The 15,009-nt window shown below is 49.7% G+C and overlaps 1 protein-coding gene across 3 annotated transcripts in view; it reads right to left on the reverse strand.

The window, feature by feature from the left end:
* Window positions 1-3,978: 3,978 nt before the first annotated feature.
* Window positions 3,979-15,009, reverse strand: part of FAM20B (FAM20B glycosaminoglycan xylosylkinase) — a 31,851-nt gene continuing 20,820 nt past the window's right edge. For all 3 annotated transcript variants that reach the window (XM_054587714.1, XM_054587712.1, XM_054587713.1), the window contains exons 4-8: window positions 14,259-14,368; window positions 13,055-13,226; window positions 12,669-12,860; window positions 10,493-10,552; window positions 3,979-7,809 (exon numbers count right to left, since the gene is read on the reverse strand). In XM_054587714.1, the coding sequence (XP_054443689.1) occupies window positions 7,578-7,809; window positions 10,493-10,552; window positions 12,669-12,860; window positions 13,055-13,226; window positions 14,259-14,368 (766 nt within the window). In that variant the 3' untranslated portion in view covers window positions 3,979-7,577. The remainder of the gene's footprint in view (window positions 7,810-10,492; window positions 10,553-12,668; window positions 12,861-13,054; window positions 13,227-14,258; window positions 14,369-15,009) is intronic.

The raw sequence follows: 15,009 nt of genomic DNA on the forward strand, positions 1-15,009 counted from the left end.
GCCCCGCCTGGTGCCCGACCCACAGCCACCCCGCCCCGTGCGGGGGCCAGCGGGGCAGCTGCTGCGGACTGGCAGGAGGGAGACCGACCGGGCCCTGACGGTGGCGGGGGCGGGGACTGAACCGCAGTAGTGGGGCACTGGAGCCCGCAGGTGTCCACAGCCGGGAGCCCGGACAAGAGCAACAGGAAGCTGTGGGCCCTGGCTGCCCAGGCCACTTGGGCTTTGGAAACTCTCAGAGTCATGGGAAAATCAGAAGGGCCCACATCAGGGCAATCATATCTCATTAAAAAGAAGTACTACGTGTACTTTCTTGGCTGTGTCTGCAATGTTTAAGTGCTTGTGACGGTGACCATGAGCAGCTTCTGACACTGTGACAGGACAGTAAGAAGCTGGGAACATTCCTGGGCAAGGGGAATGAGGAAGCAGACAAGAAAATTAAACAAGGCCAGTTTGAACAACTTACAGCCAGCTGAAGAATCGCAGTATCTTATCTCCCCTAAACAAGGACACTTGAAAGCAGATAGCTCATACCTCTCCTCCCTGGTCTGGGAGAGAGAGAACAGAGACCCAATTAATGTCATTTGTCCCAGCTAAATGCAAGGGCAGATGAAGTCACAAATAACAAAAATCCTATTAGAAGCCAGGCAGACCCAGGATAAAAGTAAAACACAGCAGGCTGAAGAATAATCCCCTCCACCCCCCAATGTGCTCATTTTGACACATTAACACATTAAATATGCACCTGGAAAGCTGATGAATACTCTGCTGAAACCCTCCCCTGATTTGGGCCTGCACAAAAGCCTCCGAATGAGGACTCTCCCTCTGGGAAGCAGCCCACGCAATTTTCTTTCCCTTCTCCTTCCCCGACTTGCTTCTTCACAGGCACGCGCCTCCTAAACTGTAAGGCAACGGGCAGCTGGCAGCTTGTCCTGGCCTGACCCCCTGAACCTGTCCCCAAGGCCCCCCATTCTCTGACTTCAGTCAGGCAAGGCAGCCCAGCCTTGGGCTCTCCTGGTGCTTCTGTGCTAAGCCCTCCCTTGTTTCACTGTCTCCAGCTTTAAAAAACAGATCCTCCTAGTCACCTGGCCTTGTGTTGTGAAATCTCTCCTACACAGTCAAGAACCCGCACGCTCCAGCTGGCCCTGGGGCGGGCGGGATACCAGCGCAGGGCAGGCCCAGTCCGGTGACACCACCTGACTGGAGAAGGGCCTGAGGCCCTTCCCTGGGCCTCCTTCCCCACAGCGTGCGCACACAGCCGGGTTGTTAGGTTTCAGGGGGACTCCGTGTGTTTTTTCTAAGTCACCTGACGCACTGAAGCTGCTGGTCTCAGAGCCACCTTGTCCTAGGAGGAAGCTGCTGTCTTGAGTTCATGGGACTTGGCTGCTGTCACGGCTCCGTGGCTCGGAGGCTGGCTCTCCGGACAGTTAGGGGAATCCCAGCGCCACGCCTCACCAAGGTCATGAGCACACTGACCCGCCTGTCCACCGTCTCTGCTCCTTCCTCAACAGCTCGCCGCTCTGTTCCCTCTTTCGCTCAGGCAGAGCTCAAGCTGCCAGAGCCACATTGTACTGCCACCTGAGCACAGTGTGTCTCAGCCACTCAGGGCAGTGTCAAAATCGAGCCCAAACCTTCCAGAGAAAAGTGGCCAGTCCACGAGCACCGTATTATGTGTCGTCAAGCTCATGATACCCCTCAGGGGAGAGCTACCAAGGAAGCTGAAAGTGTTAATTCATTCAGTGAATCAACCTCATTTGAGCACTAGAGGTAATCTATTATTGTGGTGATAACTGAACGGCCCCTGCCATTTTCTGTGACCTTGGGTGCTAGTTAACTGCCCTGTGCCTCAGTTTCCCCACCTATAAAGTGGGGATGATATAAAATAGTCACTTTGTAGAATGCTATGAGGGTTGATGGAAACACTTATTTCTACACAGGCCTTGCCCCGGCAGAGGCTCGGGAATGGTTTCCCTTATACTAGTGAAGTTTTTACAGGTGAACTTGTGGTGATCAAATTACTAGAATTAACACTAGTTTTTTGTTGTTTTTTTTTTTTAAATCCCTATTTTTAAGACTATGGAAATAACTCTCTAATTTCTGACACATTTTGACTTGAGTTTAGCATTTCCTGGTAAATAGGTAGCTGGGAAATCCTTGGACAAGTCACTTGATTTCCAGAAGACATTTCCTTTTCTTAAACCAGCAGAGCTAAACATTTTTTCACCAGTCAGTCCCGCAGAAACGAGTCCACACAGCCGGTACCAGACTGGCCTCTGGCCTTGCCAGCATTCCCTTCCCAGAGCCCGGAGGCTGCTGGCGGAACCTTGGGAGCAAATCTCCGGGACAATGGGGACACCTGAAGGCGCTCGTGAAAACTGCAGGCGGCTGCGGCTCCTCAGCAAGGAAGCCCACCTGGCCCCGGCCCAGCCGCCCGGGAGCTCGTCTGAAACGCAGAGCCTCAGTCCCCAAAGCTACTCCATCAAAACTGGTGTTTTCAGCAGTCAGCTTTCTATGAGAAACCAGGCGCCCAGCACCTGCCCTATCACCTGGGGGGACTTACCTTCGCAGCAAACGTCTTCCCCACCCCACTGAGTGCACTCAGAAAACACCATCGGCCTTGAAAACCACCTTTGGGTAAAAATTAAGTCCATCTCCCAATAAACTTGTGTGAAAAACAAACCCTGAAAACATAAAATGCATGTGTCACAGCTAATTAACACCTGTGCCCCAGAGCCACTGAGGCACCACAGTGGGCTGAGGCTGTTCTTTCAAAAGACAGGGCACAATGGGCCAGAAGCACAGCAAACCCCTGCAGGGACATTTCTGGTGACCCAGGAACTGACGACAGCACTGGCCAGGAGGCTGCGCGTTCTGGCGTCAGGCTCTTCACAAGCCGCCCTTGGAGCCTGGGTGGAGCTCCCTGCACCGAGGGTCCTGTCGGCCTCTCCCTCCCCACCCCTCCCTTCTCTCTTGCGCCTCATTTCCCTTGCAGCTCACTTACATCCTTGAGGAGCCATTTGGGACTTCACGAGCAGCTTTCTCCTGCTAGGACTATAGGCTCTTTGAGGAAAGGGACAGTCACTACCATCTCGATGGCACCCACAGCTCGTGGCACGATGCCCCAGTGTCTACTGAAGAAAGATCAAATACCTTACGAACCTTGACCTGCCTGTTATTCCTGGCACGTACATGCGGCCCACCTTACGAAACCCGCCCCTGAGCAGCCAGTGGCAACAGCCATTCCTGTCCTTACAGAACTAGGGCCGATAAATAAAGCTCTCCCAGGCCAGCACAGTGCGGGGGCTGGCCCGTAACAGAGCCATGCCTTCCTGCCCCTCAGCCGCCTTTCCCAGGCTGTGCTGCCAGGCTTTCTGACAGACTTGAAAAGCAAACGAGGCCCGAGATGTCGCCTGGGAAAGGATCAGACCAGATGCGGCGAGTCCGTGAGAGCTTGTTCTAGGCTTCAGCCTCCCGTTGGTGTTCGAGTACAAATGACAAAAACAGGCACAAACTAAAATGCCACCAGTCAGGTAAAACAGTCTTAGGGACGCTGGTCAGTTGCCTGGTTGAGATTTATGATGCTGGGTTTCACTTTCAGAAGTTAACAATCCATGTGCCCTAAGAGTGACGCCCGGGGGCCAGTCTCCTCTCCTGTGCCACCGCCCTGACGAGCTCCTGGGCTTCCTAATGATTTGCCTCTAAAGCGGCTGCAAGAATTAACTAGTACACGTCCAACAAGCACCCAAGAGTTACCCTGTGGGAAACCGTGGTCCAGCCACAACCTGGTGCGGGCCTTTGGAAGACTCCGGACGAGGCCCAAGGTCTTATCCGTCAGATCCTGCACACACGTGAGACGTAAGCGTCTGTCCCCTAATACAACAGGGCATTGGACTAGGTAACACTGGAAAGATCCTGAAAGGGAGGGGAGTGGGAAGGGGGAAGAGGAGGAAAACATGATACATCAGTACTTATTAAAATCTTTATTCATTGTCTTTTTTCAGAACTGGAACCCACAGAACACAACAGAAGCTGAGGTGCACCTCTGTCTTGCTCGGCGACTTACCAAGCACCACCTCTGTTTGTGCAGCAGCTTGGAGAGGAAACCCCTGGCAGATCAAACAGACGGGGGTGGTTCTTACACTTCCCTTTAATGCAAATAAATTAGCTTCCCTGTAAGTCGTTTCCAGTTCCCCCCAAACATTCTGTAGTTGCAACACCTCAGTTCCTTAAAAATCTGCAGCAGTAGAGGCCCCAGCCCCCGCCATTTCAACCCAGACTTGAGGAAGCAGAGCGAGGGAAGCAGGCTTTCCCTGCGCAGGAGGGTTCGCGACGCCAGGTCCATCGGCCCAGGTGTGGGCCCGGCGGGCGGCGGCCGGCGTCTGCTGAGTGGGTGGTCTGCATGCACGCAGGGCCCACACTCAGAGGCCGAGAGGAGAATGAAGCTTGTACTAGCTTCAAGTTCTTCAGCAACATGAATCAGTGTTTCCCTGCGTCAAAATAAATACGTTTCTTCCTTGCTAGAATACAGACATGACTATATACACACATACACCTTTACTCGCATTTCCCGAAGCCCAAGCTCTCAGGACGACCCACACGGGACGGCTCACTGACGGGCGCTCTTTCCCCATCGCTGAGACCTGGTTATTTACTGGTGCAGCGAGGACACAGCGGGACCATCACGCGGGGCGGCGGGAGGACGACGATGGGTGGAAAGGGGAGGCCAAAAGCCCCCCCTTCTATTTTTTTGAGAAAAGATGGGTTTCTTTGGAAGAACATGTCGCCTTCAGGTAACAATGAAAAACCGCCACATGTAGGTTTCATCTTTCCCAAAAATAATATGCAGTAGATAGACCCAAATTCTCCCATTTCCTTGTTAAATTTCACTTGACATACTAACCCTAAGTGCAAACAGGGAGACGCACCTTATGAACATATCGCTGAACAGTACTCTGAGCAAATCAGATCCTATTAACTTGTTTTGCACAGGAAATTATTTATGGCCAAGCCCACAATATAGACTCATATTAAAGAACAGTTTTAGAATGAAACCTTTCTCCTCATATTTCCCGTCTCAAACTCCGGTATAAACATATTTAAAAAGTAGGAGAAAGGAGAGAGCAGTCAGTTCTGATTTTCCTAGCTTTATAATATTAAAATGTACCTGCGTCTACCTTTAGATGCTGCAAGGCTCACCCTGCTTTGGGCTGACCAGAAACCCCTCCAATGACGTGTTGGACTGTAATAGCACTAGACTCCAATAACTAAACCGCAAAGAGAACAGGGTTAGAAAACCTTTGAAAAGACATCTACCTGTTTTTTCAAACAAAACAGTGTTTGAATTTTACGGCTATATGTTTATTATGGCTGATATTCTCCAAGATTCACCTAAACATACTTTTCTTGCTTAATTTTATTAATCCTGACCTTGAACAGAAATTTATATTCTCAATGTCATGTCATTAGTACGATCCTGACTTTAACCACTTTTTGAACAGGTCTGAACACCTTTTGAGAGCATGCATTTTTTAGTAGTAGGGAAGGGACTGAAATCATTCGTTTTTGGCAACGTTTTAAGAAAAGATGAGACAGTTTCAAAGCAGATCTTGCTCTTTGCTGCGGAGGAACGTGCCACCTCGAGCAGCGCACACCACGTCCCAGCCCGAGAGCAGCTCTCGCCCGCTCCAGGACAGCGCGCAAATGGGGCCCGTGCGGAGAGAACACTCATCTGTCACTCAGTTCGGCACACACTCAGGAGAGTGGAACGGACACCCTTCCCCGCCTCCCTCCGCCCCATCGCCGGAAGCGCCCTCCCAGGGTGCCCCCAAGCTCAGCTGGCAATTCCTGGGCACAAGCCTTGCCATGGGAGCCAAGGCCTCCCTCTGTTAGTGCTAGTTCCGTGTTTTGTGCTGATATCTGTCTTCAATTCAATACCTTTTCCAATAACTCGGCCCATATTTGTGTACATCTCAAAGTGTACATACAAAGTACAAAAGCACCCTCACGTCACGCTCTTCTGAAGTAGTCACAGGATACTCAGTTATCGGTCGGTTCTAACCTGCTTTGCAAAGGGTGGCTGATTAAAACTGGCCTCCAGTGGCCAGCATTGGATTTGGTCAACTACGCCGTTTGTCCCGAGTCCCTGCTCGGCAGAAGCACAGACCAGGGGCAGCGGCCGGCGCCAGATGGGACAGGCGCACCGCTTTGAGGACGCGCCACATGGGCGTGCCAGGACTGCCGTCCCCTGGCCCTGTATTTTACCGCAACTGCTTACATGTCACAATCTCTTCGCCAGAACCCAGAACTAAGCCTGAGTTTTCGCATCCTGAAGCTGGGGAGAGCTAAAAACAAACAACAGAGCATGGGGTTCGAAACTCCAAACAGGGTTAATGATGAAATTAGGGTTTGACATAAATCAAAATCTTAAGGCTCTTCCTGGCACAACCGCCTTAGTTTTAAGGCTCAGAAGGCTTCAATCGTTACTTGCAGTCAGCCACGTGGCTTGAACCATGACAGGCCCAGCCACGGCGGGGCGTGCGCTCTCACCTGTCGGAGGGGGCCGGCTGTCTCACGAGAAAGGCACAGGCGGGCCTGCCAACCTCTTGGGAAGAGCAGCTTCAAAGGCCTTAAAGGCAGAGGTGGAACTTCACCTCAGAAAAGAAACCAGGATGGCAGAGGTCACAGGCAACCCACCTCTTACTCAAGGCGCTGTTTGCTTTGTTAATTTGGAAAGGGTTTGTCTCCTTTGGGCAAAAGGGAAAAAGTCTCCATAAGAGAATCATGCTTGGGTTGCAACAGTAAGTTCTCTGGAGACAATTTTTTGGTTAATTTAAACACAACTGTGAGAACGCAGACTTTACTTAGGTACAAGTCACGTTAGCTTTTACACACCTTAAGAACTTAAATACAGGGGAACCTGTTTTCAGCAATTCGGTCACCTCCCCGACTCCAGCTCTCCCTTCTCCCCTCCTCTGGAAACCATCTGAAGTGCTACTACTGCCTAACCACCGCAAAGCCCAAACCGGCTTTGGCTCTACCCCCACCACTACCTTAAACACGCACCCCCGCCCCGCAGGGCCCGCCCTGCGGCTCCGCAGGACGCCCGGTGTTACTGGCTGCCACTCCTCAGGAGGCAGTAAAATCCCCAATTTGACCAGTCCTGGTAAAAAAGGACTCAAGAGTTTGCAAAGTGTTCTTGGAAAATCCACAGGTGTGGTAAAAGGACTATTAGGATGAACTCAAAACACACCTTCCAGAGCCAATCCAGGGCTGACCCGCCCAAACGTCGCACCTGCCTGTCCTTTGGCATGAGAAGTAAGACGGACCCACAGGGATGCACGCGGCCGGAACGGGCCGGCACGGGGCAGCCAGGAGATTCAGCAAGAACGTCGCTGCGGCTGGAAACTTACGGTCCTTACTTTAGTTTCTAAGATGGAACACCCAAGAAATCTAAGGCCACCCTGTTCCCTGTCACCAGGACTTGCTGCTGGCCATTTCCAATCTGTCTCATACCATTTGGAAGTGATTGTGCTGTTTCTCTAGCTTTGTGAAAAGAAGTTTCAGTTATTCTGCGTTGTGAATTACAAGTGGGAGAGAGGCATCCTGTCTTCCACCAGCACAGTGTCCATCCCGAACTGGTCAGTGCACTGCTTCACGGTGGCCAGGACGCTCAGGAGCCGCTGGTCCACAGCGTCCAGGTGAGGCTCGGAGAGCACTGGGGAGATGGGGTCATGGGCCGTGGCGGATTTTAAGGCAGACTTCAGCACGCCGTTCTTCAGGTAGTTCAGTCTGTTCCAGGTAGAGACCCGAATGCTGGAAGGAAAGTTTTTGGATGCATTACATAAAACTCCTTGCTATTGAATGGGGTTTACAGCTTGCCTGGCACACAAAGCAAAGATAATTATATAGCCCTGGCCAGCATGGCTCAGTTGGTTGGGCGTTGTCCCACAAAGCAAAAGGTTGCTGGTTCGATTCTTGGTCAGGGCACATGCTTGGGTTGTGGGCCTGGTCACTGGTTGGGGCACATACAAGAGGCAACTGATTGGTGTTTCTCTCCCTCTCTTTTTCCCTCCCTTCCCTTCTCTCTAAATAAATAAAACCTTTAAAAAAAAAAAAAGGAAATAATTATATAAAAATACCTCAACTAAAAGAGTCATTATGAATAAGTCCCAATACCATGTTTTGGCATTCTTTTCTAGGAATTAATGAGAGATAATACAAAGATTTAAATATGTTCATTTATAACAGGAAAAATGAGAACCAATCTGACTGCCCAATAACTGGTAAGTTCTGGCTTGTCCATTTAAGGAAATATCATGCAGACACTGGAAGCAATAAGGACGATTCGGTGGCATGGGAAAATGTGCACAATATATAATGTTGGGTGTGAGTAAACAACGGTGAGTAAAAGACTTCTACTTGAAGTCGGTGGGGGAAGAAATGTGTGTACATGTGGTCACACAGACACATATGATTAGAATGAAGTCACTACAATGCTAACATATGTTATCCTTGTGTTGCAATGGGTAATTTTAATTTCTTTCCTTTTATGTTTCCGAATTTTGAAGTTTCTACCATCCATAGTATGAATAAGAAACATCTTTTGTAAGGACACCGAATTTCCTTCATTATTTCACCAACTAAAGAGGACCTTTTGTTCATCTCAGGAGAAAGCACTTACCTCCCTGGGGTACTGTGGGAATTAGGAGGGAGGCAGAAAAGCTGGACTCCACCAGCGGCAGCCTGTTCTGCAACGACTGGAAAAGGACCGCCGATCTCTGGCTAATGCGGGGAAGGGACGGGCCGGTGCAGAGGCAGCTTCTGCTATTTTAAAACGCACTGCAAGTGCCCTGAGCATCAGACTTCCCCTGTGCGACTAGGGAACCACTTGCGAGGACCTGCTCAGTTACAGGATGGATTTCCTTTGAGCATCTCTCTCCAGAACGGGGGGATCTCCAGCGGCTTCTGGCTGTGCCCGGGGCGGCAGCGTGAGGCTGAGGGCATCAGGTGCCACTGGGCCCTGGCCACAGTCCCGGGGACGGGCAGGCCCTTGGGGACCTCAGAGCGCCGGCCGGGCCTGGTGAAAACCGTCCTGAGGCCCTCCTGACATGGCAACCAGCGTCCCAAAGGCCACCCGCCATGCTGGCACCCCGCCCCGCTGCAGGCGCACAGACATGCCCCACCTGCAGCCCAGAGGGCTTCTGCCGAGCCCTCACTCTGCTCGCCAGGCCGCCAGGTGCTGACTGCCCGCCCTCGCCCGCCCCCTGCCTGTGCTTCGAGGGCTGCCCCCTCCCCCGGGGCCGAACTGCACCTTCTCCCTGAGGCTCCGGCCTCGGCCTTGGGAAGGGGTGCCCTTCCAAGGGCGCCCTCAGCCCTCATTTTCTTTTAGTCACTCCTGCATCACAGTTAGTAATTCTTTACACTGAGCTTCCTGTTTAACCCATTCTGTCTTTTCTCTGTCCTGAATGGACCCGACTGGTAACACCAAGTGTCAATATAAAAACATCTTCCTTCAAAGATACAGTTTTTGACTGGATATATCACTGCTTCCCAACGCTGATCAGGATAATTCAGGGTTGCCTGGGTAAACTTTCTGCAGAATATTTTTGCAGTTAAAAAAAGAAAGAGAATAGGAGGAGAAACAGCTCAGCTGCCAGACGGGGCAGCCTTACAGGGCCCCAGGCCCTGGCGCTGACCAGGAGGGTCAGCCCCCTGGAGCCGCGTTTCTGTGTGGGTTCCAGCCAACTCTCGGTGCTCGCTTTAAAATTTTACCAGCGGTCATGACCTGAAAAGGTGTTCCTTAGAGCCCAGTCTTTATCTCATTTTCTTGATTTACTTTTTAATTTCTTCTCTAATACAGACTTAAAAAAAATCCCGTTACTAAATACCTATGGGAAACATTATTTGTGGTTTATACAATTTCAAACTGAGACACACAGCGCACAGGACGTCTGAGGCGGTGAGAAGATGTGAACCCACGAGGAAGGTAAACCCAGTACAGTGACCAGGGACCTGGGCCGCACTAAGGCAGGGCTGTCCGACCGGCGGCCCAGGGCGGCTATGGACGCGGCCCAGCGCAATCTTACATTTACGTAAAACATTACGGGATTATTGTTGTGATCATGTGTTGCAATGTATTTAATGTGGGGTCCAAGACAACTCCTCTTCGTCCAGTGTGGCCCGGAGACGCCAAAAGGTTGGACGCCCCTGCTGACTACAGGCTTTTGGGGAGCCGAGGGGAGGGCTATATTCTGATGTTACACAGACGTGGACATACATTACTGAACAGACTGAAACTGTCTAGTTGCACAAAACTGAAAGTGAATTCCCAGCACTGGGTCACCGGCCCCCACCTCTCCTTGATCCTCCATCTCAGGGCCCTGAGGGGTTCTGGATCCGACAAGCGTGAAAAGCACTGCTCAGGTATTGGGACATTTTAAGGCCAAGAGAACTGAGGTGCTGTCACCTGAGCCTGGCACTGGACTGTGTAACTTACATGCAACACTGGTAGAGAGGGGCGAGAATGCTTCTCTCATCCAGCGAGGGGTTCCCAAAGCTGAAAGTGAAATGCAACCTTGGTGAGTCAGGTGGAAGCACCAGTTCCCTTCTTAGAATCAAAGCAAGAGCAACTTCTGTAAGAAACCCAAATGTGATCCTAAGTAATCTCCTGCTCCCGCAGCTCAAATCACTTAAATTAAAAATAAACCGGTGTGAGTGATTACACACAGGATTCCTAACTGTTTGCATGACAGTACTGAACCATAAATACACTCATTTACAAGGACCCTTCTGACAAGATACAGCCAGGTGCCAAAGCATAACCCTGGTAACACAGACCAGAGGGGAACCTGAAGACCTCTAGACCTGGAAAAATTTCAGGGTGGGGGAGAGAAATACAGGCTCTTTGTGTGAGGTTCCTGACAACAAGGAGATAGTCATTACTTATAAAAGGAAGTTACAGCCCTGGCCGGTGTGGCGGCATTGTTGTCCTGCAAACTGAAAGGCTGCAGGTTCTATTCTCGGTCAGGGCACATGCCTGGGTTGCAGGTTCGGCCCCGGGTCGGGGTGTGTACAAAAGGCAAACAATCGATGTTTCTTTCTCTCCCTTCCCTTCTCTCTAAAATCAATAAAAGAGAGATGGGGAGGAGGGAACACTACTGATTAAAAAAAAAAAAAAAGGAAGAAGTTATACTGTTCTACTCCAAAATTACCAATCAGAAAAGATTTGGATTATTCTCCTCCCTACGAGTAAGTATACAGACAGATTCAAACCGGAAAAACTACTCACAGAAGCTGAGAAAAGTTAACTCAAAGCAGATGTAAAAAATGATCTTAGGACTAACATAGAGTAAGAAAAGGAGAACTGATTCTAGAAAAACTGTTAACCTTCTAGTCTTTTCCGGAAGCTTCCCTAATACCTGATGCATCTGGCAGACCACAGCATAGGGCAAGCCCACAAATAATAAATGGCAAAGGCAACCAGTGAGTATTTCCATAACTCACATAACTTTTTAAAACTGGGTCATTTTTAGGAGCAAGGACAAAGAGTTTCAGGACTGTACAAGCACTGGCTGCCACCTGCTCTGCTGGCCTCTCAGTTTCTGTAGCTGCCAGCACCTGTTGGAGCACAAGGCACCTGGGGCTCCGGGCCAGGTGGTGGCATCATAAGCAAACGCTGCCCGAGCATTCCTCGCCGAGGACCCATGCCCCAGCTTATCCTTAGTAACTGATGTTCACAGTAGTGACCCGGCCAATCCTGGGCTCCAAAGAGGTGTTTCAGTGGACTGAGAGTGTGGTGCTGAACTGGGCACCATGGAGACTGCAGGATGCAAACTGAGAACACGCTGTGTTCTTCAAGGAGCTCAGGCTTAAAAAATAAAGATGTTCTATTTATTCAAAATTTTTAAAAAATATCTTTTTCAAGATAAAAGTAACTTGTCTTTATACACAATCACTAAGCAACTCCTCCTCCTCTCACAAATAGCAAAAGTCTGGGCCCAGAGTGCTATTAAAAATCGCAAAATAGTCCTGGCCAGGTGGGCTTGGACGCTCAAATGACTGGAGCGTCATCCCATACACCAAATGTTGTAGGTTCAATCCCCGATCAGGGTGTGTCCAGGAGGCAACTGATTGATCTTTCTCTCTCACAGTGATGTTTTTTTCTCTCTCTCCCCTTCCCCTCTCTCTAAAATCCATACACATATCCTTGGGTGAGAATTAAAAAAAAAAAAGCAAAACAGTGTATCAAAAAGTTTGCCTTTTAGGACTGCATGAACCTTTGGATGAAACAAGTTTAACAGTAATCAAATTTCATGTTTTATTACATATGTATTTCTCAAGATTCTAAACGGCACAGTTAAGAGAGAAATAACTGAGTAGCAATAAATCAAAGGCCTTGTTTGTAGTTGTCTATGAACAGAATTACAGTCTTTGTATCCTGGGGAAAAAAACACTTTTTTATTTTTTAAAGTTCTCAGATCCCTGAGGATGGAGAGAAGTGCAAACCTGAACAAGATGGAAGAACGGGATCGCCAACAGCAGAGACCCCAAGCAGAACCAGGAAATATGCCTTCTGTGAAGTGTGTTCTGGAATTTTCTGGGACAGTCTAGAAAACACCCTTCTTGTAGACAGAGAACTCCCTGCCTGACCAGGGCAGTCCTGCTGGCCCTACCTTTTGGCATTATCGAGGAGGATGAGCATACTGGCGCCCTCATCGTCCTGAAAGCTCTCGTAGTGATGGCGATCAGCATTGCCAATCAGGTAATCAAAGACAGCGGTGTCAATGATGTCCAAGAGACGGGGGCCAGAGTCGTAAGGGGACGTTTTCTTCACAGCATCGCAGTAGCTCTCGTCATACTCCCACCTGGAGGCAAGCAGCATTGCTTCCTGAGGGCCCACACCGACCCTGGCGCTGTCTGCACGCGGGGGACACTCCCACCGAGCAGGCTGGCCCCAACCCTCCGCTGCTCTCTGTCTTGGGCAGCGCCCCCCGCCGCACCGCGGCTGGCTCCGGGCCGGCACAGCAGAGCGCGGGCAGCGGCGCACGGGGGCATTTACCTGGCCAGTTTGCCCTCTCGGTAAGTCCTGCCCCAGGGGTGCCGGTGCTTCTGCAGAGGCCACACGTCTGGGAGCCAAAGCGTCACGGAGCCCTCCATGGTGTCTCCATCGGCACACGCTGGCTCTGTTTCTCGGCAGTAGTAACACTTCCCATAGAAACACGTATTATTTCCTAAAGGAAAGAAAGGAGCCGAATACATTTAAGAAAATAAAGGAAGATTCCAAAGTCTCCCCAAGCAATGAAGTATGAAGTAATAAACAGATAACCGTGAAAACCAAGATCCCAAACTTACGTTTAAAACAGTATAGGTAATAAAAGCATATGGTGTGAAAAAACTCACAAGGTAGGAAAGGACATGCATGAAGAGTCAGTCTCCCTTATCTCCATGTCCTTTCTCCCCGGCCTCTCTCCAGGAGTCCACTGCTGTCACTGGCATCTTTCTGAACTCGCTTTTACTAAAGGAAACACGTACTGTCCCCTTCTGTTTCATCAGAGTGCCCAGAGGAGGGCGGTGGCTGCATGGGGCGGGAGGGGAGTGTGCACAGTGTGGACACGCTGGGCAAGGGGGAGGCTCACGTCCCAGGCTGGATGGAGCGGATGGTGCGAGGTTTCGTCACGCCACCCTGAATGGTGCACGATTTAAAACTTACGAGCTGTTTATTTCTGGAATGTTCCATTTAATGTGTTTACCAAATTCTTTCCATTCTCAACTATCTCTTAAATCTTTCTACCCCCATCCTGGCTTTACTTCTGACCCTCACTGCATATGAATTCACTCCGAGAGCCCCAAGTGCTCCCCTTCCCAATTCATTCTCCACAAGCTGCCACAGTGAGTTTTCTAAAGTTCAAGTCTGGTTTTTCCACATTCAGCCTCTTTTAGCGGCCTCCCAGTGCCTCAGGAGAAAGTCTCCACTGCAGGCTGGTGCACAAGGCCCTTCCGTGACCCTGCCCCGACCACCGCCTTGCTCAGTCCCTGGCCCCTCAAAGACCCTTACTTCACAGCATGGAACCTCTTGGCTTCCTGCCATCCGCCCTCAGTCCCACCTCCCCAGGAACCCGGGAACCCGAGAGCAAGCTGCCTGCCTTGCTCCTGTATTCCCTTCAGCTCCTCAACTCCTAAAAGCCGTGAGCTGGCTTGCTCGCTGACGCCCCATTTAACTCATTTACTGTCGCCCTCTCTAACTGTCCTCTCGAGCTTCTTACCTACGGTTAGGAAGGTGCTCAAGAGCTGCTCCGTGGCCACAGGCTTGACCTCCGTCCGCAGGTTCACGAACCTGCCGACCACCAAGGGGGCCCGGCGGAAACCCAGGATCCTGGTTCACAAGGTTGAAGGAGAGAGAGGAAAAATCTTTAGGGATATATTTTAAATAGTAGCCTTAAAAATCATGGTTAATCATGTTAAATGTGTAAAGCAATACTGACCAGCAGGTAAGTATTTTTTAGAGGTACATATATTTATGAGTTTAGTATCAAGATGTACATAATGTATACTTCAGCAAAAAGGATAAGGCAAATCTGGCAAAATGTGAATAATTGCTTATTCCAAGGAGTGAGTATGTGGGTTCATTTTACCCTATTCTCTCTACTTTTATTTGTTAGAAAGTTTTCATAATAAAAATTTTAAATACATTTTAACAAAGCATTAAAAAAACTGGGTCTAAATCCACACTTGGGTTCGAAGCTTTGGATAAAACTGCACATTGACATGAAATGATACAGATTAATCTAAAATGATAAACCCACAGGACAAATTAAACATAGATACATTTGAAGATATTTCTCCCTAATGGTCTAAAAGTACAACCTTATGGTTGAGAACTAAAATTTTTTTCAGTGAAATTTCCTGTCTAAAAAATACACATTCACTGAAGAAAAGTTGGAGGGGCAGGATTTGGGACACACGGAAAATTTATAATGAAGAAAATAAAGACCACCCATAATGTACCGTTTTTCA

The sequence above is a fragment of the Pteronotus mesoamericanus genome, unplaced genomic scaffold (assembly GCF_021234165.1).
Source record: "Pteronotus mesoamericanus isolate MK-2021 breed Mesoamerican mustached bat unplaced genomic scaffold, CSHL_Meso_final scaffold_1186, whole genome shotgun sequence".
Classification (NCBI taxonomy): Eukaryota; Metazoa; Chordata; class Mammalia; order Chiroptera; family Mormoopidae; genus Pteronotus; species Pteronotus mesoamericanus.